General features: G+C 34.6%; 1 protein-coding gene across 3 annotated transcripts in view; it reads left to right on the top strand.

Annotated features, from left to right (window-relative positions):
* Positions 1-27,179, top strand: part of LOC150097976 (protein phosphatase methylesterase 1) — a 371,474-nt gene that overhangs the window by 318,703 nt on the left and 25,592 nt on the right. For 2 of the 3 annotated variants that reach the window (XM_090406577.1, XM_090406576.1), the window contains exon 16: positions 10,765-11,582. In XM_090406577.1, the coding sequence (XP_090262703.1) occupies positions 10,765-10,783 (19 nt within the window). In that variant the 3' untranslated portion in view covers positions 10,784-11,582. Of the gene's footprint in view, positions 1-10,764; positions 11,583-27,179 lie in introns of those variants that run through there. The other variant, XR_016549609.1, reaches the window with a different exon arrangement.

Below are 27,179 nucleotides of genomic sequence, written 5' to 3' on the forward strand. Positions count from 1 at the left end.
ACGTTATTTCAAGATATTAGTTTATCTGCCAGGACTTGTACAAGAAATCAGTACCAATTTATTTGACAAGCTTAAATTCAAAACAAAATCATTTGATTGTTATGCTCTGGCAACGGATGAAAGTACTGACATAACAGGCACTGCACAGTTAATGATATTTATTCGGGGCATTAATAGTGACTTCAATGTTCATGAAGAATTGACCAGTTTGTGTAGTTTAAAAGGTACTACAACCGGCAATGATTTTTTCATAAAAGTAAAAGAAACTAATTCATTCTTTAGAATTGGATTGGAAAAAATTAAAAAGTGTGACAGCCTATGGTGGAAGAAATATGTGTGGCTCTAACACTGGTGTAGTAGGTCGAATTTGTGTGGAATTACAAAATATAGGTTATGATAATCCAATGGTGTTCCCTTGCATCATTCATCAGGAAACACTTTGTTGCAAAATTTTATCTTCATGATATCAACTGTAAATTATATCCGATGCAATGGGCTGAAACACTGCCAATTTCAAGAATTCTTGATAGAAATTGAATCGGAGTATAAGGACACTATCTACTATTCAGATGTTAGATTGTTAAGTAAAGGTGCTGTGCTAAAAAGATTTTTTTAATTTATGTGAAGAAATAGATAATTTCATGATAGAACATGCAAATACTGTTTCACAACTATCAGATGAAAATGGATGTAAATCCCTTAATGAAATTAACTTGAACCTGCAGGGCCAAGGTAAATTACTCGCAGAACTGTTTTCTGACATAAAAGCTTTTGGAGGCAAACTGTGTCTGTTGAAGAAACATATGATGGAAGAAAATCTACATCATTATATATGTTGCAAATGTGCATATACAATTAGATGGCAAACATAAAAGGAAACTTTTGTTGGTATTATTGAAGATTTAAAAATGGAATTTTCAACAAGATTTGTGGATTTTCATAAAAATAGCATCGAAATGTGGTTATTTTTGAACCCTTTTAATGTCGACATTGATGATGTACCAAACCAACTACAGGTGGAAGTTTTGGAATTGCAACACAAGGAAACATTAAAGAATGCATTTTCGTTAGAATATCCAAAAATTTTATCTATGCTTACCAAAAAAATTTCAAAGATTAATGAGTTTCGCAAAGAAAATGATAGTCTCATTTGGAAGCATATACATTTGCGAACAAGCATTTTCTGCCATGGGTTTTAGAAAAAATAAATTTGCATGCTTTGATTCGAATTTGCACCTCAAGTTATAAAATGGATACAGATAATTTGGCTAAGGGAAAACAATCACAAAAGTCACATTATGCAGAGAGACACACACATATTGTGATGCATAAACTGTATTACTTTGTTTTTACATGATAATTTTTCATTGAGTTTCATTTTCATGCTTGTTTAATATCTGTACTTTAAATATTTCTATGTATTTAAGATTGATATAATAAAAAATTGATAACTTAGATTTTTGTTTCACTCATTATTTTCTCTAGAGCCTGTGTAGCTCAGTAGAATGCCGTTTGCACTCTACGGCAAATGATCATATGAAGAAAGACTTGGGTTCAAATCTAGTTGCCGACTAGAGGAACATTTTTTCTGGCACTGGCAAGCGGGTTTTTTCTCCTGGAAACTTGGGTTTTCGTCCTGTAAACTCAAGAAAATCGGCTGTCGAACTCGCACAGTTTTCAGACATTAAAAATATTGTGTTGGGGGTTATGGACCACGAGATGGCAGCACTTGTTAACCAGCTTCTTCACTGTGTGCTGATTAATAGTGATAGCCCTGTGCCAGCTATCCTTGATTACTACTAGTTGAGATTGAACTGCCCACTCAGTCTCCAAAAGTTAGATAGGGCTAAAACGGCCTTGCCTACTCCCTATACGGAACAAAAAAAAAAGTGTTAGCTGATTTTCTTTTTACTATTTTTACTATTTTCTCTTAAATAAACACTTGCGGCCTGATTATTAAAAATAAAAGTTGAATGTGGCCCGCTAGTCTGAAAATGTTGCCAACCACTGCTCTAGATGATGAAACTTGCTATGTGCTGGTGGTCTGGAGCCTAACATGTCATATGATCTGTGTGTGTAAAGTTTCTGGTATTATCGCCAACATTTATCAATTTTAAAGAAAAGTTGCATACTCCCATAGATTCACAATTTATAACAGAACAAAAATAGTACTGCTTAATAAACACATTGCCAGTAGTACAAAGCATTGACTTTGTATACTTGAAGACAACAAACTATATCTTGTTGATACACTTTAAAATAGGTTAGATACAACTTTATGCAGAAGAGGACTTCCATTTTCAACTGACAAGCAGATAAAATTTATGAATACAACAAAGTCAAACTGATTAGAAAATTTAATAGCTTAATGTCAAAAAACATATAGACGATAAACCTTATAATCAGCTCCTCATAGAAAAAACAGTTATCAACAAGTCTAAGCATGTTTTATGTACAACGAAACAACTTTGCAGTCTTCTCCGAAAAAGTACTTAAAGAATGAAAATTGAATAAGATACTTCTATTTATTAAAAGTTTTTTATATTTATATTAATCTTTATTTAAAAGATTATTAAAAGTCTCCACTAGAGACTTTTAATAATCGTTTTTTTAGAATTTACCCTCGCATGTACTGGATATGATAGTCCAACTGTTCATGATATATCAACTGTGTTGGACTATCATAGCTATCATGTTTGAAGGTAAATTCTGAAAACTTATTATTAAAATGTGTTCCGATTTCTGTTTCATTTTGACTATTTGTAGTTGCAACATTAGTCGCAACCAAAAAATGATTCAACATGTCATAAACTAGGGGTGCTTAAGGGTCAAAGCTATATAACTGAGAGGAGACATCCACATAGCCTTTAAAGGAATGCAGAGAACCGACCAGGCTTCTGACCTAATGTCCACTCCTCACCCTCTTGTGGTGCACCCTGTTGGGTATCTACATGGATACTGAACGAATCAGGATGGACTGGCAATTTAGGATTTAGCCAACCAAACTGTATTCTTATTGGCTTAAATCAATATACAGAATGATGGTACAACATGACAAAGTTTCATGCCGGCTGGGGCGTCACCCGGTTAAACAAGGCCCCCATTGTTTTTGCCAAGGAACCAGGGCGAACAGTGAAAAGTCAGCTACTGGAACAAATCTGAAAACATACCCCAACTCAACATCACCAGAGTTAAAGATCGGTACTATCAACATAAGAAGCCTGAATGGCAAAGAAATGGAGCTAGTTGAGGAATTAGATAAGTACCAGATCAACATAATATGGGTGACTGAAACAATAAAGACAAAAATTGGTGAGATCTTTCTGAGCAATAAATACAAAATGTTATATTCAGGCAATGACAATCAAGGAAAAGAAAGAGTAGCCATACTATTCAATACTAAATACAAGGATAATCATCTTGAATGGCAGGGAGTCTCAAGTAGACTGATGTGGGCAAATATGAGAATGGGGAACTGGACAATGAGACTTATTTGTGCCTATGGTCCCACAGAAGGTTCTCCTAAGGTAGAAGTGGAGGAATTTTTTGATGCTTTAGAAAAAGCAACTGACACAATGAAAATGGAAAAGTTGGTCCTTGTTGGGGATCTAAATAGCAGAGTAGGAAATGATTGTCAGACATACAAAAATATTTTGGGAAAATTTGGAGAAAAGAGCAAAGCTAATAATAATGGCAAATACCTGTTGGATTTCTGCTCAGGACATGGACTGGTTATTACTAACACCATGTTCCAACATAAAAATGTGCACAAATTCACATGGAGAGAAGAGGCAAGGAATAAGAAAAGTCTTATTGACTATGTTATTGTTGATAGTGATGTTTTCTCCCTAGTGCAGGACGCCAGAGTGTACAGAGGATTTGAAATTGGAAACGATCACTATTTAGTCTTGAGCAGGAAAAAATTGAATTTCATATTGAAAAGAATAACATGTAAGAATGTTTTAAAACGAATAAAAGTTGAGCTACTCTCGGATGTATACGGTAGACTAAAATACACAAAGATTATTGAAGAAAAAAAACGAAAGAGTTTGAGAACATGAACCGAACCTTGGAGATTCAGTGGCAAGCCTTGAAACAAACCCTGATTGATTCAGCCAGAGAGGCGTGTGGTGAGGTTGTCTACAAGGTTAGAAAAAATCAGAACTCCGTGGTGGCCAAATAGAGGCTGTCAGGATCAGATCTTCACCTTACGACAAATAGATGAGAAAGCATGGGAATATAACAAAGATCTGTATTTAAGTTTTATCGATCTGGAAAAGGCATATGACAAGGTGCCAAGAGAGAATCTATTCAATATGCTGCAGTTATATGGTGTCAATGGGGCATTATATGAAGCAATACTTAGTCTTTATTTGAGTTGTAGGTCAGCAGTTAGAATTGAAGGAAGTACAGGAAGATGGTTTAATGTTAAATCTGGTATGAGACAAGGACATTATCCCCTCTGTTATTCGTTATTTATATGGATCACATTATGAAGGAAAGTGGTATTAAACATGATATCAAAATTGGCGGTGTGAATGTCAGCTCTTTGCTTTATGCGGAATGATGTTATACTTCTAAATAAATCTGCTACAAGTCTGCAAGATTTGCTGACTAAATTGAATAACTGTTGTAATAGATATGGTATGAAGGTCAGCAATAAAAAGAAAAAGACAATGAAAATAGGTAGAATCGTTGAAAATGTCAACTGCGTTGTGAACGGAGAACCTGTGGAACAAGTAAAACATTTCAGCTACTTAGGCATGATTTTTACTGAAGATCATAGATTAAATATGGAAATAGACAACAGAATCAACAAAGCTGGTTTGCTAGGAAGTCACTTGAATAAATTCATATAGAATAAGAGAGAAATTAGTCTAAACACTAAATTAGCTGTATACAAGACTGTGTTCAAACCAATTTTAACTTATGGATCTGAGAGCTGGGTCAGAAGTAAAACACTTGACCAAAGACTAGAGACCGCAGATATGAGAGTCCTGAGAAAGATTAGAGGCGTGAACAGATGGCATCAATGGCAATATCATATTAAAAATGAGGATATTAGGAAAGAACTTGACATTGTCAGCATCCAGGAATGCATTAGCAGAGGTAATCTCAGGTGGTAAGGTCACTTAAATAAAATGTGCGAGGAAAGATTAGCAAAACAAGTGTTCTCTGCCAGGTTGGCAGGAAAATGATCCAGAGGAAGACCAAGATATAGGTGGATTGATACTGTACAAGGGGCCTTGGACGATAGAAATATAAGATCTGATAATGTTGGAGTCTTGACAAGTAACAGACTGATTTGGAGGAAAATTGTAAATAGGAAGTTAGTAATGTAAATTTTTCATGTAGTACTGTCATATCCTGTACACCCCTTGAGGGTACATGGCAGGGATTTGATGATGATGTCATTAACTGTGATATGCCATAAAGTTGTTAAAAAAAAATCAAGAAATTTTACGCCTTTTCCTCCCTTCTTAGAACTTTCGCTTCTGCTGACATAACTATGTTGCTTCATCTGTCTCCAAGAAACTAAATTTCCTTTTCTACTCGAGATATTTTCTTATCAGTACAACTCTTAGCATTATATAAACTCCCAATCTGCCATATCTAATAATATTGCTCTCACATATATGATGGTGCACCAAAAAACATGTGAAAATGTTATCTAGATGAGGGCAGTCCATCTTATGTTGACATGCATCTTTTGTCTGTAGGGGAAAAAATTGCATGACACCTGTCTGCTTGGTCTCCATATCAAAGAACTTTTACACACTTTGGATATCATTGAATAATTATGCAGTTTCTCTTTTTTGCAGCCTGGTGGTAACACATCACTCTTCTCTTTGTTTATCAGGAGTTCTTTAAGATGCACACAGCAGAATACTCTGATTTTCTGCCAGTCTACTTAGACAATTCAAAATCAGAAATTTTAATAGTCTGTTGCTGTCTTCCCAGACAGCATAATATGTAATCGTATTCCATTGCATTATAGTAGTAACTATCTGCTGAGCCATATGCGAGAGTTTTCCCTAAACTGATGTTCTCTGAAAGGTGCATTATTTACACTGATTCACTGAATTCTCTACAAGCAGAAAAGAAATCACATGTAAAATTGAATCTAAGATTGTTGCATCAGACCAGGAGGCTTTGCTTGGTTGCTTGCTTGTGTTGGAATCAACCCACCTTGTTGTTTATGAAACCATCATTTGCCTTTCCCCTACAAAAATTACAGGCAAATCATAAGAAAATCAGCAATATCCCTCTGGTAGATAGGGGAATTTGATGTTAAGTCCATTCTCTCTACATATAATTTCTCATCAAGTATAATTCACTCTCTGACCAAGTGACAAAATTTGTTACTTGTGTATAGCAAATGACTTCAGCTTTAATTTAGTTCTTACTATCTCCATGGATCTAGCTCGTATAGGACTTCAAAGTCAAAACTGGTTTGCCAATCTGAATTTCATTCAGATATGTATCAATATACATATTTGAATGAAAGTGTGCCATGCATTATGAGTTGATAAGGCTATTTGATGTGAAGTTATCTGCTTTCATATAAAGTTGTATAGTTATAAAGCTACTTCATATGCAACCTTTTGTTTGCTCACTTGGATAAAGAATAAATGTAAGACTAATTTTTTATCATTAATAATTTGAGTTTCATTGCCTAGAGTAATGCAACCTTTTGTTTGCTCACTTGGATAAAGAATAAATGTAAGACTAATTTTTTATCATTAATAATTTGAGTTTCATTGCCTAGAGTACTGCTTATTGAAGGCTTCATGTGGTTAGAAAGCCATGTTTCGCCTCTAGATCAGGAGGCCTGGAGTATCTAATATTAGCCTGCCCATTTTTTCTTCTCCCGTAGTCCTAAATGGACCGTTGAGTCATTCATGGCTGGTAGGTGATAGTCTTGGTTAGCCTTCTCCAGTCATCTCGGTCTCTTGTTCGTGATGTCAGTTGAGAAAGGGAGGAATTTGTCCAATTTTTGACGTTATCAGTCCATTTTAATCAAGGTCGGCCCCTAGCCCTTGGTCCCGGAACGATTCCTTCTAGTGCTTGCTTTGAAATGCCATTAGCCCTCTCCACATGTCCGAACCATTTCATCTGTCTTCTTCTGATGACTGTCAGATTATTTTCCTTTTTCTCCTGTCTATTGAATCAATCAGTTTTCGGACATTTTCATTGGTTTTGTGAGCGGTATAGGGAATTCTCAAAAATCTTCTGTAAGTTTTCATTTCAAAAGACAGGAGTCTCCTCTCATCTTCCTTCAATAAAGTCCAGGCCTCACAACCATACAAGAGGACAGAATTCACCAAGGTGTCAATTAGTCTTAGTCTGGTTGTGATTGCTATTCTGTTATCTCCCCACAATAGTTTTAACTTTTGTAGGGCCACGGTTGCCTTAGCAATTCGGTATTTAATGTCTTCCTTCATCATTCCTTCTTCCTCTCATCTTCCTTCAATAAAGTCCAGGCCTCACAACCATACAAGAGGACAGAATTCACCAAGGTGTCAATTAGTCTTAGTCTGGTTGTGATTGCTATTCTGTTATCTCCCCACAATAGTTTTAACTTTTGTAGGGCCACGGTTGCCTTAGCAATTCGGTATTTAATGTCAGTTTTTGAACGATCATCTTGACCCAACGTGCTTCCTAGATAAGTGAACTTGTTTACATTCTCAATTTGTTTATTGCCAATTTGTATCTTTAAGAATTTAATGTCTGATTTTGAGGTTATCATTGTTTTTGTTTTTTGTAGGTTTATGTATAATCCATATTTTTTTAATGTTCCGAAAATGCGGCTGGTTATGTCTTGTAAATCTTCTTCACATTCTGCCAGCCTTCTTCACTAGCCTGCCCATACTAAATGAATAATAAGTTTACACTTTGCATACATGGTATTTGCATTATAAAAAAATGATCTTCATGAATCAAGTATCCTGTTATCCTGTTTTACTCACACTATCAGGAATTGCTTACTTCTGGCAGTTTTTTCCTGCATAGAAGAAGAAAGAAGCTTTATGCTGCTCATGCTCATATCCACCTATAGAGTAAATGCTTCTTTGCAAGTGCCAGATGCTCATTTGGACTGTCTTCCTGAGATAACTGCAATCTTTGCTTGACTATGCTGTTTGAATACAGAATACTTTTCAGTTTGGCAACACCAAGATCTGTATGCATTGCACACTCATGCAATATTAACCTTATTTTAAAGCAGTTAATCATGACAATCATGACAAATATATATATATACGAGGGTTGTTTGGTAAAAAAAATAAGTTAAACACATTTTTTTGGAAGAAATCACCTTTATTTCTCAACATAATCTCCATCAAGGTCTACACATTTGGTCCAGCAAGTTTCCAATTTTTTCATCCCATCTAAAAAGTAGGATTTGTCAAATTGTGCAAAATAGTCATTGACAGCCTTGATGACATTCTCGTTCGAAGAAAATTTTTTCCTGCTGAGCCAAATTTTTAAGTTTGGGAACAAGAGGAAATCACATGGGACCAAGTCCAGAGAATATGGTGGTTGTGGAACCATTTCAAACCTCAATTCGTGCAATTTTGTCATTGCGATGTCCCATGTGTGGGATGGTGCACTGTCTCGATGAAAGAGCACTTTTTTGTGCACCAACTTGGTAGTTTTTTCCTTGAGTTCTTCTTTTAAATGGTCCAACAATGACGCATAATAGTCTCCTGTTATTGTCTTACCCTTTTCCAAATAGTCTAGCATGATAATTCCTTGGGAATCCCAAAAATAGTGGCCATCACCTTCCCAGTTGACAAAACAGTCTTCGCCTTTTTTCGGTGCTCTTTCACTGGGCATTGTTCACTGTTTTGACTGCTGCTTGGACTCAGGTGTGTAGTGTTGGATCCAAGTTTTGTCTGCCATCACGAATCGATGCAAAAAATCCTGTGAATTGCGATTAAACAGCTCAAAACACTGTGTTGAAATATCATTTCGCATGCTTTTTTGATCGACAATCAACAATCATAGCACCCATCACACACACAGCTTTTTCATGTGCAATTTTTCATCCAGGATATTATACAACCGTTCAGTTGAGATGCCTACAATCTTAGCAATCTCACACACTTCCACTCGACGGTCTTCCATAATGATACCGTGGATTTTGTCAATCATTTCCTTCGTAGTCACCTCAGTTTGGCATCCGGAGTGCGCTTCATCTTCAATGGACTTATGACCACGTTTAAACTCGTTTATCCAAAAAAAAAAAAAAGTCTTTAATGTTGATGCAGAGTCCCCATGAACTGCATCTGTTTTGATCTGTGCAGCCATCCACTTCTTTAAATAAAAGTGTTTTATCACTGCACGAAACTTGTTTTCCTCCATTTTTATGAAAAATGAACACGGTCATTTTAAATGTTTGCGAAACGAGAACTATGCATCACACATGGCTAAAATTTTGCCAGAGATCGTGAAAAAGATGATACGTGCCAACACTGGTATGAATGAACAAAATGTATCTATTGGAAATTTACCAAACTTTTCAAACAACCCTCGTATATATAATTATTATTATTTTTAATTGAATACTACAGTCACTCACTTTTAATGAGATCCCTTTGACTTATTCGAGTTAAAGCCAAATTGCAATTTCCGCCTTAAATGTTCATTCTTGTGAAGCTGAAAGAATCATGTTGGGATTTTTCATTTGTTTCATGCAATGCATTTTCTTTTCCTTCTTTGAATGCCATCTCCTATCAGAGGTAAGTGACCACCTTGGCAAATTTTGAGCGACCCTCAGCCACTCTGAACAGTTCCTCAGAGCTCATGCCAGTCCAATGTATGGTGTCTGCCAGCCAAGATTTTCTTTGTCTTCCTTGTCCTCTTCTTCCATTTATCTTCCCTTTTATAATCAATTGAAGTGTCTTATATTTTTCATTAAGAAGTAGGTGACCGAGGTATGCAGTTTTTCTTCTTTTTATGGGATCTAAAAGTTCATGTGATTTTCCTGTTTGTTCTTGTATACTTCTTGATTGGATTATTTTTGCTGTCCATGGGATTTTTAACATTCATTTGTATAACCACATCTCAAAGGCTTCAAGTTTTTTTTATCAATTTTGTCTTCAAGATCCAAGTTTCTGCACCATATAGCATTACAGACTATACATAGCATTTAGCCATTCTTACTCTATAAATTTAAATTGCAGTTACACAGTATTGATTTCATCAGGAGGAAATTTTTTCTTGCCATTTCAATTCTAATTTTTATTTCCATTTCTGGATTGCATTCTTCATTTAACCAGCATCCAAGATATTTAAATTTTGTCACGCTTTCTGTTTGTTTCCCATATATAAAGAAAGTACTGAATTAAGAATTGATTTCTTGCTTATGACCATGAATTTAGTTAGGATGATATTGATTCTTAATCTCATTTTTTCATTCTCTTCATTCACTAGTTTGAGAAGATCCTGAATGTTGTCAGCCAGAAGAGCTCTGTCATCGGCATATTGGATATTATTGATCATCTATATTCATCAGTCTTATGACTCCAGTAAAAATCTCTCGTTACTGGATAGTTCTTGCATATATATATATATATATATATATATATATATATATATATATATTGGCAGGGAAATTGAAATCTGCATGTAGATTTCAAACTCCATTGGCTTAGAGAGCTCTTTCAAATCATATAAAAGAAGGATTAGAATAATTTTTTTTTTAAACTGGAATAAGGTTATTTTATATGTTGCATACTTATATTATTATTTTTATTTTAGAACATTTCCAGCATGCTGAAATTCATCACATTCATCCTTAATGATGTATTGCACTGGAATATATGACAACCATCATTCAGAAGAACAAGAAATAGTGTTTGCTGTGATATTATTCAGATAACAGTTAATTCTGGTTAGTGTTTCTTTTAGAAAAGCAGATTTGTTATGTTGGCATTGATAACAGTATGTTACTTGTTATTATCATTTAAGTTATGAGTCACCGAAATTTTAATTTATGCAAAGTAGATATTTTTGGTTATCTATTTTTGTGACATAAATTACCAAATGTCAACTGATGTTTTTTAAAGTGTTTTTTTTTCTTCTCTCTCTCTCTCTCTCTCTCTCTCTTCATCTAATGTATTTCTTTTGTTGTAAATTATGAATCATCATATTCACAATCAGCAGATCATGTTTTATTACGATATTGATTTGATAGATCCATTGTATAATAACAGCACTAATAGGACAAGACTTACGTCTTTAATAAGAAATATTCATTAATTAGGCTATTCATAAAACCGATATCACTGACAAGTACAAATTTTTTGTATTTTTCTTGTTATATTGGTTCCTATGATTTGGTCATAATCATCTTTTGTACATGAAAATTACTCTGTATCCTTAATTAATATCTTTGCTTAAAAGTGAAAACTTAGTTTTAATATATTTTGAAAAAGGCAACTTCTGTAGTTGTAACAGAGGTTTCATTGTTTTATTGACATTTATCCATAATGTAAAAAAAAAAAAAAAAAAACCCTGTAATTTCTGTAAAATTGCTATTTAGTTATTTTTTATTAAATTTGGAATTTTGATGGCAAGTGTGCAGATTCTTTAACAACTAAATTTCATTTTTTTTTTTTAGCAGTAGAAAGGGTTGTTTTTTACATGGCTATTATTGCATAGAAGAGCATTAAATATGCATTTTCAGCTTTATTTTTCTTTAAAAATTCAGTATAAATTTCCATAACTTGTATCTAAATGTTGCTAATGAAATTCACTTGTTCAGATAATCAGAATTATTTTCTAATAAACCCAAAGGTATAATGATGGTAATGACATGATGAAAAAATCATCAGCACTGGAGCATTGTTTTATTAAACAAAGTCCATATTGTTTTTCATTGGAAAAATGGGATAGACATTGAAAAGTCAGCTAGCAAGACAAAATATAATCACGATTGAAGGTATGCACAACCATCATCGATTTTCTGATATATACTTCAAGTATATAGTCGAAGGATACTATGACAGCACTACACGATTAAGTTTATACTATTACTAACCTCCTGTCACCAATTTTCTTCCAAATTAGTCTCAGTTTTTAGCACTCCAGTATTGATGGATCTTATATTATTGCTAATTTTTATGGCTATTTTGCCTATTTTTCTTTAGGAGTACTCCTTATATGATGTCATTGACTTTTTACTCAATTTTTAGGGCATTACTGATGTTTTAAAGACATAAAACCGATATCACTGACAAGTTCAAATTTTTTGTATTTTTCTTATTATATTGGTTCCTGTAATAATATAAGGAAGGAATCATTTTGGACATATCTTTTTGTATCATTTTGTAGGATGTTCATGGTTGTCTTCTTTTTGAGCAGCATCCAGTGTATGGCGATGCACATTTATATTACTGCCAAAGTATGACTGAAAGTGTGTGTGTGGGGGGGGGGGGGGGGGAATGTTAAGATAGAAAGATGGGTGAGAATTGCAGTTAAGACAAAGGTATGTGAATTTAAAACCTGGGGTGGGCTGTGAATTCTTTGGGAAGAAGGTGAAAGATATAGAAATGTTTGGGGAAAGGAGAAGGATAGAGTATGATGAAATAAGGTTAGAGGTGGGAGTAATGGGGTGGGAGTCGTTTCGACTATGCATCGTCTTTGGAGCTCGTGGGAAAATTTTCCAGAAATAATATCTGTCTCTTATATTATTGTCATATAGGGAACTTCTGACTGCATCAATCAAACTGAATGTGGTACTGCATCTTTTTTTTTTTTTTTTGCTAACCTTATCTCTCCGATTTTGTTTAAATGACCATAAAATCTTAGATTACCTCTGTTTGCACTTTCCTAAATGCTAACAATGGCAACTTTTCCTACTATCTTTATTTTTAATGATTCTGCCATTGATTCCATCTGTTCACTCCCCTAATTTTTGTTGGAACACTCATCATCAGTTTCATGATATGTACCTTCAACAGGTGTTCAATCTACTATGACAGCACTACATGATTAAATTTACATTATTATTAATCTCCTATCCACAATTTTCTTCAAAATTAGTCTATTACTTGTCAGCACTCCAGTATTGTCATATCAAACATTTCGTGCATCTAAGGCACTTCTGACTGAATCAGTCCACCTAGACTTTGGTCTTCCTCTGGGTCTCTTTGCTGCCATCTTGGCATTAAACACCTGTTTTGCTAACTTTTTCGTTCTCATTCTATTTAAGTGCCCATACCAGTTTAGATTAGTTCTGCTTACACATTCTTGAATGCTAACAATGTCAAGTTCCTTTCTAATATCTTCAGTTTTATATGATTCTGCCACTGATGCCATTTGTTCACTCCCATATTTTTTCTCAGAACTCTCATGTATGTAATCTCTAGTCTTTGATCATATGCTTTTTCTAACCCAAATCCTAAATCCATAACTTAAAACTGGTTTAAACACTGTCTCGTAAATTACTAGTTTGGTGTTTTGGCTAATTTATCTCTTATTCTATATAAATTTATTCAGCTGGCTACCCACCATAGCATATTTGCTTATTTTGTTGTCTATTTTCAGATTTAACCTGCCCCACTAAACCGGCTTTACTTAACCTGTTGTCTATTTCCATGTTTAATTTGTCATCCTCACTAAAAATGGTGCTTAAATTGAAGCTGAAATATTTTACTTCTTCTATAGATTCTCTTAGCCTCTGTAGCTCAATTGGTATAGATGGAGCTCATTGGCCGGAAAGACCTGGATTTGCTTCCCATCCATGATGAGGAACCTTTATCTGGTCTCTTTCAACTAAAAGTGAGTTAGCCAGTCTCATATGGAGGTAGAGGGTTTTTCATCTCTCAGAACAGACAAACTGGCCCCATGAACATCTACAGACATAAGACTCTGTTGGAAGAAGGATTAACCAACCTATTCTGTAGGATTTTGGTTTGAATGCCTACATGGTGAATTGTGAGTCTACGCATGAGCATAAATCAGAAAAAGAATAGATTCTCCACTGAGAATACAACTGATGTTTTCTATGTTTCCTTCCTATTTCTATAGTTTTTGTTATTTTTTATTGCTGATTTTCATGCCATATTTGTTAAAGCTGTTATTCAATTTAGTTAGAGAATCCTGAAGGCTTGCACTAGATGTGTTTAATAGTACAGTATCTCTGCATAAAGCAAAGAGCTAAGTTTGACATCTCCAATTCTAATATTAGGCCTAATCCCACTTTCTTTCATAACACAATCCATATAGATCAGGGGTGGCCAACCTTTTATAGTTTATGCGTCAATTTTTTCATCTTTTAGTTAAGATGCGCCATACAAACTTATACCACTTTTCAGCCCTTTTAAAATATGGTAATATGGATATATTTAACAGTTATGCATAAAATGATTTATTATATATATTAATATAGACACTTTTAGCAGTTTTAAATAAAAGGATTTCATATAAAGACAAGATAAACATTAATTATTTTATTGAGACTTTTGAAATTGCTTTGCTTTTGCTAAGCGTGTAATGTTTGGAGTTAAATCAGTTACAGAAAGCATCAAGCAGTTTTTCAAATTTGAATCAGTCAGTCATGACCGTAGTTTGTTCTTAATCATTTTCATTGATGAAAGTGCTTGTTTGCATCTGTATGTAGTTCCAAAATGACAGATATAACTCTGAGCAAATTTTCTCAGTTCTGGAAAATGTTCACAGGGCAACGATCACCAGAAATTAATTATATCAGAAGCATCTGGGAGTGATGAAAGTTCATTAAATTTCATTTTCAATAAAGAATTGGTTTTGAGATCAATAAGTTCCATTTTTGACTAGGCATCATCAAGATTTTTTGTTCGGTAAGTGAAAAGGGATTTATAAATGCAAGTATGCGTCCTCTTCTTCGGCAAAATCGCTAAAATGACTGTTAAAGGACTCTTGCAATAATGAGTTTCTCGGTATATTCTGTAAAGTTGCCATTATCTTCAACAGATTCACTATGTTCTTTTAAATGTGGAAATTGACTTAAATCCCCATTTTCTTACTGGAAGATGAACAGTTTTAATTTCATTTTGAATGCACTGATGTCATTTACTAAGCTAGGAAACAATTTGTTCTTGCCCTGCAGTTTCAAATTTAGATCATTGAGGTGGCTGGTAACATCAACTAAAAATGCTAAATCAAATAGCCATTTCTCATCACACAACAGGGCTTTTTCCTCATGCAGCTCATCCTTTTCTTCCAGAAAATTACGAACACTTTCTTTCAGCTTCCAAAATCTACTAAGAACTTGTCCTTTAGAAAGACAGTGCACCTCACAATGAAGGATGAGATCATCATATTCCATATCTAGCAGTTCACAATATTCTCTGAATTCTCTTCTGTTTAACCCTCTTGCTCTAATTTTATTCACACACTTTACAACTGGTATCATAACATGCTTCAAATTTAGAGTTTTTCCACACAGAGATTCTTCATGTATAATACAGTGATATTTTAGTAGAGAACAACCTAAAAACCTTTAAGTAAAGTTAAAGAAGAAACTCCCAGAAATTCTACCTACCATTGATGGTGCTCCATCAGTGCAAACACTGATGAGCTTACTAGAATCTAGTTGTTGATTTTCTAGATATGACTTTACTTTTATTAAGGATACCAAGTAATTTTATAAACTTGGTTTTTTAATACAAGTTTATAAAATTACTTGGTATCCTTAATACAAGTTTATAAAATTACTTGGTATCCTTAATATATATTATCCCCAAGGTAAAAAAAAAAATAATAATAATAATTTTCAAATGACTTGACTTTGTCAAATATGTCTGCCCCTCTGGTTTTTCCATGAAGTGACTCAACACTGATAAGTTCTTCAAAGATGTTAAAATTACCATCAATTCCTCTTATAAAAAATGCTTAATTGGGCTACATCACATATGTCAGCGGATTCTTCCAAGGCTAAAGAAAAGAAACTGGTAATTAGTTTACGGAATTAACAACGCATATAAAGTATATTAATTAAAGAAAACTTTAATAAATAACTTCTATATTTTGGCAACGTCATGCTGCCATCTTCAGGAACATAAAGATATGGTATGTGCATGCAGGCACTAACAAAAGCAAATGAGGAAGAAAGCAAGAAACTAATATTGTTCCTAAAGTCCTAATGGTGCTCTGTCGGGCTAATTTGGTTGTCTTGGCAGTTGGGCTGAAGTTCTCAAAATGTAAGTCTCCCAAATTTGGGGTAGTTTCATGCACCCAAATTTGTTGAGGTTAGGAACGTTTTTTAGAGCTGCTGAAGATTCCTTGAATAATCTTTCGTATTTAAACTTGCTGCAGTGTATTATTTTTGTTTTCTTCCAACGAATTCTATGATGGGTATCTAAGGCATGGTCTGCCAGCCCAGAGCGGCTGTACTGGTGAAACTGGATGTAGTCTTTGCGTTCTGAAATCCTGATATTTGTTCTGCCTGTTTGGCCAAAATAGGACAATTTGCAGCTGCAAGGGACCTGGTATACACCAGGTAGGTCTAGGGGAAGTGGTTGGTCTTTGGTAGAGCGGATAAAGGATGCCAACTTTTTATATGGTCTGTAACAAGAAGTAAGGTCATATTTTCTGAGGATATTGGTTATTTTCTCAGAGGTGCCCTTGATGCAGAGGATGCTTATAGATTTGGTGTAATCTTTATTGTGGAGGGGGGGAGGGGGTTGTGGTTTACTGGTTTTAGTATTTTTTGGATTTTTTTGGGGTTCTAGCCATTGGCTAAGAAGGTGTTGTGGATGTGGTTTAGTTCGGTAGTTAGGGCCTTGTCATCTGAGCAGATTAATTTTGCCCTGTTATATAGTATTCTATTTTTATAACCCCATATTGTTGGGAGGGGGATGGTGGAATTGCTGGTGAATGTATCTGCTAGTATGGGTGGGTTTTCTGTAAACAGATAAAACCAAAGATCCATCAAGCTGGCGGGTGATTAAAGTGTCTAGGAAGGGCAGAGTGTTGTTTTCCTCTTTTTCTAAAGTGAACTGGACTCTGGGGTGTGGTTGTTTAAGTATGTTAGGAAGGAGTGGAGGGAGTCTGAGCCATGTGGCCAAATAGCAAACACATCATCCACGTAACGAAGCCAAATAGTGGGTTTTTGTGAGGCGGAGTTTAAGGTTTTCTCTTCAAAGGTCTCCATAAAGAAATTGGCCAAGGGTGGGGAAAGTCGTGAACCCATGGCTGTTCCCTCTATCTGTTTGTAGAACTTTCCTTGCCAAACGATATAGCCTGAGTTCATTGTGAACTGAAATAGGGCTGAGATATCGGGAGGAAACTTGGCTTGGATGAGCTCTAGGATTTCTTTGAGTGGGACATTAGTGAATAGGGAGGAGACGTCAAAACTGACCATTATGTCAGTGTGTTGGAGTGAGAGGTTTTCTATACTGGCTTTAAAGTGTGCTGAGTTTTTTATGTGTGATGGTGTGTTGCCAGTATAGTGTGTGAGCATTTTGGCTAAATGTTTGGCTAATTTATACGTGGGGGAATCAATGCCATCCACTATGGGACGTAATGGCACATTTTGTTTATGTATTTTTGGGAGTCCATATAATCAGGGGGGGGGGTCTAGAGTTGTAAGTAACAAACTAAAACCTTATTCGTCAGTTTTGACGTCTCTTCCCTATTCACTAATGTCCCACTCAAAGAAACCCTAGAGCTCATCCAAGCCAAGTTTCCCTCCGATATCTCAGCCCTATTTCAGTTCACAATGAACTCAGGCTATTTCGTTTGGCAAGGAAAGTTCTACAAACAGATAGAGGGGGACAGCCATGGGTTCACGACTTTCCCCACCCTTGGCCAATTTCTTTATGGAGACCTCATCATCATCATCATCAAATTCCTGCCATGTACCCTCAAGGGGTGTACAGGATATGACAGTACTACATGAAAAAATTACATCATTACTAACTTCCTATCTACAATTTTCCTCCAAATCAGTCTGTTACTTGTCAAGACTCCAAATTATCAGATCTTATATTTCTATTGTCTAAGGCACTTTGTACCGTATCAATCCACCTATATCTTGGTCTTCCTCTGGGTCGTTTTCCTGCCAACCTTTGCAGAGAACACTTGTTTTGCTAATCTTTCCTCTCCCATTCTATTTAAGTGACCATACCACCTGAGATTAGCTCTGCTAACGCATTCCTGGATGCTGACAATGTCAAGTTCTTTCCTAATATCCTCATTTTTAATATGATATTGCCATTGATGCCATCTGTTCACGCCTCTAATCTTTCTCAGGACTCTCATATCTACAGTCTCTAGTCTTTGGTCAAGTGTTTTACTTCTGACCCAGCTCTCAGATCCATAAGTTAAAACTGGTTTGAACTGGCTTGTATACAGCTAATTTAGTGTTCCGACTAATTTCTTTCTTTTTCCATATGAATTTATTCAATTGACTTCCCACCATACCAGCTTTGCTGATTCTGTTGTCTATTTCTATATTTAATTTACCATCTTCAGTAAAAATCGTGTCTAAGTAACTGAAATGTTTTACTTGTTCCACAGGTTCTCCATTCAATACACAGTTGACATTTTCAATTATTCTGCCTATTTTCATTGTCTTTATCTTTTTATTGCTGACCTTCATACCATATCTATTACAACAGCTATTCAATTTAGTCAGAGAATCTTGCAGACTTGTAGCAGATTTATTTAGAAGTATAACATCATCCGCATAAAACAAAGAGCTGACATTAACATCTCCAATTTTGATATCAGGTTTAATACAACATTCGTTCATAATGTGATCCATATAGATAATGAATAACAGAGGGGATAATGTACATCCTTGTCTCACACCAGATTTAACATTAAACCATCTTCCTGTACTTCCTTCAATTCTAACTGCTGACTTACAACTCAAATAAAGACTAAGTATTGCTTGATATAATGCCCCATTGACACCATATAACTGCAGCGTTTTGAATAGCTTCTCCCTTGGCACCTTGTCATATTATGGAGACCTTTGAAGAGAAAACCTTAAACTCGGCCCCACAAAAACCCACTATTTGGCTTCGTTACGTGGATGATGTGTTTGCTATTTGGCCACATGGCTCAGACTCACTCCACTCCTTCCTAACACACTTAAACAACCACACCCCAGAGTCCAGTTCACTTTAGAAAAAGAGGAAAACAACACTCTGTCCTTCCTAGACACTTTAATCACCCGCCAGCTTGATGGATCTTTGGTTTTCTCTGTTTGCAGAAAACCCACCCATACTAGCAGATACATTCACCAGCAATTCCACCATCCCCCTCCCAACAATATGGGGTTATAAAAATAGAATACTATATAACAGGGCAAAATTAATCTGCTCAGATGACAAGGCCCTAACTACCGAACTAAACCACATCTATAACGCCTTCTTAGCCAATGGCTATAACCCCCAAAAAATCCAAAAAATATTAAAACCAGTAAACCACAACCCCCTCCACAATAAAGATTACACCAAATCTATCACCATCCCCTACATCCAGGGCACCTCTGAGAAAATAACCAATATCCTCAGAAAATATGACCTTACTTCTTGTTACAGACCATATAAAAAGTTGGCATCCCTTATCTGCTCTACCAAAGACCAACCACTTCCCTTAGACCTACCTGGTGTATACCAGGTCCCTTGCAGCTGCAAATCATCCTACTTTGGCCAAACAGGCAGAACAACAAATATCAGGATTTCAGAACAGAAAGACTACATCCGGTTTCACCAGTACAGCCGCTCTGGGCTGGCAGACCATGCCTTAGATACCCACCATAGAATTCGTTGGAAGATAACAAAAATAATACACTGCAGCAAGTTTAAATACTTTAGAGCTGCTGAAGATTCAAGGAATCTTCAGCAGCTCTAAAAAACGTTCCTAACCTAAATAAATTTGGGTGCATGAAACTACCCCAAATTTGGGAGACTTACATTTTGAGTGGTACTTATCTAATTCCTCAGCTAGCTCCGTTTCTTTGCCATTCAGATTTCTTATGTTGATAGTACCGATTTTTAACTCTGGTGATATTGGGTTGGGGTGTGCTTTCAGATTTGTTCCAGTAGTTGACTTTTCGTTGTTCACCTTCATTCCCTGGCGACAACGGGTGCCTTGTTTAACGGTGATGCTTCAGCCCAACTACCAAGACAACAAATTAGCCCGCCAGAGGGCACCATTAGGACTTTAGGAACAATATTAGTTTCTTGCTTTCTTCCTCATTTGCTTTTGTAGTGCCTGCGTGCACATACCATATCTTTATGTTCCTGAAGATGGCAGCATGATGTTGCCGAAATATAGAAGTTATTTATTAAAGTTATCTTTAATTAATATACTTTATATGCGTTGTTAATTCCGTAAACTAATTACCAGTTATGTATGACCAACGTATAAGCCTTGCTACTAGAATAAAGAAAAGAAAGAACAATCATGAACATGTATTTCAATTGCTCAGTAACATCATGGGAAAATTCTTTGTTGCGTCTTGTAATTGTTTGCTTGGACAGAGCAATTTGGTTTACTTTTCTTTCAACATTCTTATCACCAAGACATCTTGCAAATTTTTTGAGACAGGGCTTAACAACATCCTCTCCATCAGAGAAAGGCTTGTGTTTTTTAGCCAACACAAAGGCAGTTTCATAAGACGTCTCCAGCATTGCCACACTTTCACAGCTTCGTTTCACAAATATATTTTGTCTCTTTTTTATTTCTTCCTTTTTCTTAACCACATATTCTTTCAGCAACTCAGACCTAGGAACTAACTTCAGTTTTTTCTTCTAATTCAGCTTGATGTTTTCTGTAGTGTGTTAAGATCATGTCTTCTATTATCTGAGAGAGTGCTTTCACAAACAATGCACAATGGTTTTCCTGAATGATCTGCAATAAATAAGAACTCATTTTCCCACAGTTCATTAAACTGGTGCTTGCTATCACCTTCCGCTTTTCTTCTGCTCATTTTCTTTTGCAAAGTAATAGGTAACTGACTGTAAAAAAAAAATTATTTCAAAAAGTAAAGCTTATTATTAAATAATTTATTTAAATTATTTTATCGTTTTAAACATTATGAACATTCAGAAACAGTTCTATAAGTTTAAGATAAGATTCCTGTTTTCATGAAGGCCTAATACAGTTCTATAAGTTTAAAAATCATCTATATATTTTTTTTCTTAGAGAGTTTTCGTCTCTCTCTCGTAATATATTATGTCCAGTGAAATACGAGATCGCTTCCTGCCATAAAACAGTCGATCAGCTGGCAATCACTCACATAACTCAAACATCCTCATTACGAAAGCTTTGCTGATGATCAGTTAAATTTTAGGAATAAACCTACTATACGTAAATAAAAAGGAAAGATATTGTATAAAAAAAACAAACACACACATACAAATACACCGAATAATTGCAGGTTTCAGTAATCAGCAAATTAGGGGAGCAGGCAAGAACTTGACATACGCATTCAAAATGAAAAAATTTATTTTTAAATTTACACAACTATATTAAGCCTTCATGAAAACAGAAATCTTACCTTAAACTTAAAGAACTGTTAATAAAAACATATAAGTTCGAAAACACAGAATTGTTTACTCACATCAAATCAGAAGTTCATCGAACATTATGACACGAGAGTCAGCTGTTGCTTCAAGATAAAAAAGTATAATAAGTACTCACTCTAGAATTCAGTGGTAGATTAATTGTGTGTTTATATATATATATATATATATATATATATAAATTGTATACAAAATTTTTTAAAATTTTTCTCTGGGGTTCAGTGCGCCACTTCTAATCATTCAATGCACCACAGGTTGGCCACCCCTGATAAGAGAAAAGGTAGTGTATTTTCTTCAATTTTAACTACTGACTTACAACATAATTGTAGTGTTTTAAAAAGCTTTTCTCTGGGCACATTGTTATGTGACTTTTCCAGATCTACAAAACTTAAGTACAGATCTTTATCATAATCCCATGATTTCTCAACTATTTGTTGTAAACCGAAAATCTGATCATGAGAATCTCTGTTTGGCCTGAACCCAGCTTGTTCTTCTCTAAGTCTCTCTCCCATAATCTTTTTCAACCACTTTTCAAGTATGCTTGCATAAATTTTAACTGAAACATTTAGTAGAGAAATTATTCTGTAATTCTCACATTCTGCTTTATTTCCTTTTTTACAGAAGGAAACTATTAGAGCTCTATCAATCATCTGGAATTTGACCTTCTGACTAGGTCCTTTGAATTATGCAGCATAGTCACTACAAAACTTTTATACCTCCATGCTTTTCTTATTGAGTATCATCTACTCCACATTTCAAGTTTTTGATGGCTTTTTTCTACCTTTCAAGTTTTTGATGGCTTTTTCTACCTCAAGTATTGATATATATACTCCTCTTTGCATTTCTCTTGAAAATGTTCTGGTATGGTTCTGTTATGCTTGTTTCATTTAACGGTCTTTCATAGTAATTACTTCCGACATCTAGAATATACTTATGTTCCGTTTTCCTGTCACCTTTATTATCTTTGATTCCTTTTACAGTACTCTTTCCTCTTTCTAAGCTTTTTTTCAATAGCTTCCAGAACATTATGCTTTCTTGATATTTATTTTCTTTATTCTTACCAAAGTCTTTCCATGTAGCTAATTTTACCTATCTTAACTCTGTTACATTTTTCTCTATGTTTTTTTAGGGCATCTGCCAACTTATTTGCTATGAACTTATGGTATGCATTCTTCTTTTCCAGAACTGCTTCTTTAACTTCTTGTGTCCACGATGGGGTTCTTATTTTTCCTACCCTTACAGACAATTTCCCCACATGCCTGTCGAGTCGATTCTACAGTTTACATGTAAAAGCTGCTCAACTTTAATTATTTTTTTTAAAACTTTCTTATATACTACGATAAAGAGCCAAGAGGCAATTTTTTTTTTTCCAGCGGTGTAAATTAAGTTAAGGAGATAATAAATCCTTCATTATTTTAAAGCCGGATACGAAACTTGGAGATCGAAATCTAAGAGTTTCATGCCAAGGAACTTTCATCGAGTCCAAGCGTAAGTCAACACCTGGTGGTACAACACTCGGGGAAACTCGGAGCAAAGGTGGAGCAAGCTCCATCACTATCCTTAATATTTTCTCATAATGTAAAATGCAGCTCCTAGGAGATGTATTACTGTTTTACATTATTAGGAAAGGTCACTACCCAGACTGGTTTCGATCTTTATTGAGGTCTCATCAGTGAGTAGGTAGATCTGGATAATACCAAGTTTAAGTGACCTGAACTTACATACCTTTACTATATGAATTGCCAGAAAGGTGTACCCATATATTATTACTACGATAAAGAGCCAAAAGGCTATTTTTTTCGGTGGTTTAAGGGGATGATAAATCCCTCATTATTTTAAAGCCGGATACAAAACTTGGAGATTATTTGTGCCTATCTGAAACTCGGATAGGCACATATCCCCCCCCCTGGATGCCCATGACCATGTGATTGCATTTTTATCGATGTATGAAAGTTTTGAGAGTGCATAGCACATCAGCGCTCATCTTAATTGATCCAATGCAATTAATTGCAGATAACTTTGAATACTTGTGCATAGAGTGGGGAAACAATCTGTTTGTTTTAGGATTTATTAGAAAACAACAATGAAGGTGAATGCTATATTTGGTTGGTATATTTGAAATACTCAAAGATGAAAATATGTGAACCATCATTTATAACACATGTAAGAATAGGAAATAATAAGTGTGAGTAGAAACACTTTCATTAATGGTAAATGAATTATTAATAATTATCATTTGTGATATGTATGTGTCCTATAAGTTGCTGGGTAGAGCGATTAGCACGATCCTGTAAAGTCTAAACATGAATAAGTGAACTTATGATGGCATAATTAAAAAAAAAAAAAAAACTCATGAAGAGAGAGAGAGTATTGCAGGAATAAATATGGTTTGATGGAGCAGCAAATCATCTCGTAAAATTTGTTGCATATATTATGTGTTTTGCTCTGGTTTGTGTATATTTTGCTCCGTTTTCCAAGAATTTTATTTTGTTTACTGAGACTGTATACATAACATCTGATCATTATTGGAATTATCCACACATTCGAGAATCCTACATTCATTAGTTGTTTTTTTTTAGTATCAGTGGTTCTATCTTATCAATCTCACATATGCTGGTATTTTGTTGTAGATCAACAACGTCTTATAATACAGAATATTCATTTTTATTCAGGAACAGATACTTTTTTACTGTCTGTTGTTTCCGAAGACTAGAATAAAAATGTCTCTATACCGTTAAAAAACTTTGTAACTCAATAGATGCTATACTGCACAAGCAAAAGAAAAAACAATTAGCATTTTTCTCCTAACATCCATTTTCAGATTTTCAGTTCCAGAAAACATGTTTAACAGCTGTTTGTAATACAGCCATCGGATACAGAAAGTGCTCAACTCATGACAAATGACAACATTCAATTGGATTGGTTGACATAATAACCAATCACAGGCACTGGGTGAGCTCAAAATGTTAGCTCCCCCAGCCTCGCCTTCTCAGCAGTTTAAAAATATTAAAACGCTATGAATTTGACCTGCTGCACCCTCTTTACATCTTTTCAAAGGGTTCAAAGGTGTATGCATTTTGAAAGCACATCCTGGTTATTAACGCAAATGTGACGCAATGTTTAGTCATCAAAAAGTGCCCTGTTCATGAATCACTAATGCTTTATTACTCGTGAAAAGGACAATGAAGCATTAGTATATTGTGTTCAATTTTAGGGATGGCGTGAAGTCTGCAAACAATTGGGGGAGTCTTTAGCGGGAATAAATGCAAAAATATAATATCGGTGATACTGATATTTCATGGGTGAGCACTGCACACCTAGCACACCCAGAATATTCTCCCCTGATATATATATATATATATATATATATATATCTTTATAGTACACAATGATTCCAAAAAAAAAACTGATTTCTTTACTGGTAGTGTTGCACTACTGATATATTTCTATATAAAAAAATATGGTTATATCCTCTACATGTTTTCCTCATAAAGACATCCATAAAAAGACATAGATATCCCCATATGGTTCATTTAATCAGAATTGATCATGTGCTTCTAGATAAAAGATCGAGATTAAGTATTATGGTTGTAAGATGAGCTTACTATAATTTAGATCATTATCTGGTAACTTAAGTATAAGTTCAGTACCTCAGTGAAGAAACAAGAAAGAAATCAAGCAGCACTAAAGTTGAACTTGTAGATGCTTAATGAAGATGAAGTTAAAACTAATTTCAAACACAAAATTAAAGAAAAAAAAAAAAACAGAAGCCAAAAATATAAATATAGAGAAGCTGGACATATATTAAAAAATGGATTCTGAATACTGCAGAAGAAACTAGGATATGAAAATAAGCAAAAGAAAAGAGATTGGTGTGATGAAGAATATGCTCCAACAATCATAAAAATAAATAAAGCATACAAAGAATTTATAGCAATACCAACTAGTATTAAAGAAGAAAAATAAAAAGAACTGAGATGAGAGGCAGATAAAATTATTAAAGGAAGAAAATACTAGCCCTTGACCTCTAAATACTAGCCCTACTGGCCAGTGTGGATGAAATAGTGACACCAAATTGCACTTCTTATCCATGTTATTCAATGGGTTTTAGAGCTTTGTATCCAGATTTAGCTCGACGTCGTTGCCGGTTGGGGGGGGGGGTTAATGAACTGATATGCACAACATAAGGCGTGACAAGCAAGGGTAATCCTAGACAAGCACATAACATAATTAAGCTATTTAAAGGAGGATATAAGCATGGTATAAATATGTGCAAAGGTGGACAAGGAAACATGCTAATAAAAAAACAGACATTATTTCCATGAACTACTGAACAGGAACATTACTCCTGCAACTCAAAATAATATACCAACTGCTAATGCAGAAGATGAATCTGTAGTACTACTATTAAGGCAATATGGTACAATCATTCGGAGAATAACAAATCCTCAGAATAGATAAAATTCCTACAGAGTTGCTGAAAGAAGGAAGAAAGAAACTAGAAGACATGTACTAATTTATTTTAATGCTATGAAAGAGCAAATGCCAAAAGAATGGAGGAAGATTCTGATCTGTCTGATATATAAAAAGAATGACAAAACAATTTGTGAAAATTATAGAGATATTTTTCCATTTTATTTTGAAGAACAGATTAAACCCATTTATGAAAAACAATTGTATCTACTAAATAGGTTTCAGGAAAGGCAAATCTACATGTTGATCAAATACATATTGTTAAAAATTATTAGAGAATTTGATTTATATGATTATTCATCAGATTTTTGTTGATTTCCCTGAAGCCTCTGACAGTCTCAATAGAGAAAAATTATATGAGATTATGATACTCTTTCGAATACCAGAGAAGCCAGAAAGACTTACAAGATTAACAGTGGAAAATTCAGAAGTAAAAGTTAAAATACAAAATGATTTAACAGATCTCTTTTGAATAACTCAAGAATTAAAATGAGATAGTCAGGCTCCATTGTTTTTAACTTAGATACTAAAGGCACTCTAATGAATTAGTGCAGATTTTAGTCAAGTCATTCCAAATATGGTTGAATAAATATGAACCATATTTATTCTTAAGAAGACTATAGATAGTAAAATACCAAAAGGAGAACCAAGAACACGATGGATAGATACTGTTAGTCAAGATAGCAACATCATATTTCAGTGTCCAAACTGGAGAAATAAGGTTTTTGACAGACAGGGTTGGAGTCAAAGACTTGATTTAGGCTGTAGAGCCATAGAAAGAATTATTGCACTAGAGATTAGGGCAACTTTATGAAAAAAAAAAATATATATATATATATATAGTACATGGTTATTTAAAAACAAAAAACTATGATTTCTTCATTGGCGGTGTTATGCAACAGTCTGTAAAGATATATTTTTTTATAGTACAATTATTACAAAAAAAACTTTATATGGTTTCTTCAGCAATTAGTGTTATACTACAAATTAATGCAGCTGTATGAGGATATATATTTCTATAGTACCTGATTATTCCAAAAAACTTTGATTTCTTGCTTACAAAAAAGCCAGTATTTATATTGGAATAATTATTGTATTACAAAACTCCCTTCATAATAAAATGAAGTGGTGGTGGTCTTGTCGAGTCTGTTGAACTTGGATGGAGTAGAGCTTTTC

This window comes from Typopeltis vanoorti, chromosome 16, assembly GCF_054136105.1.
Source record: "Typopeltis vanoorti isolate ZY-2024b chromosome 16, IOZ_Tvanoo_1.0, whole genome shotgun sequence".
Taxonomy (NCBI): domain Eukaryota; kingdom Metazoa; phylum Arthropoda; class Arachnida; order Uropygi; family Thelyphonidae; genus Typopeltis; species Typopeltis vanoorti.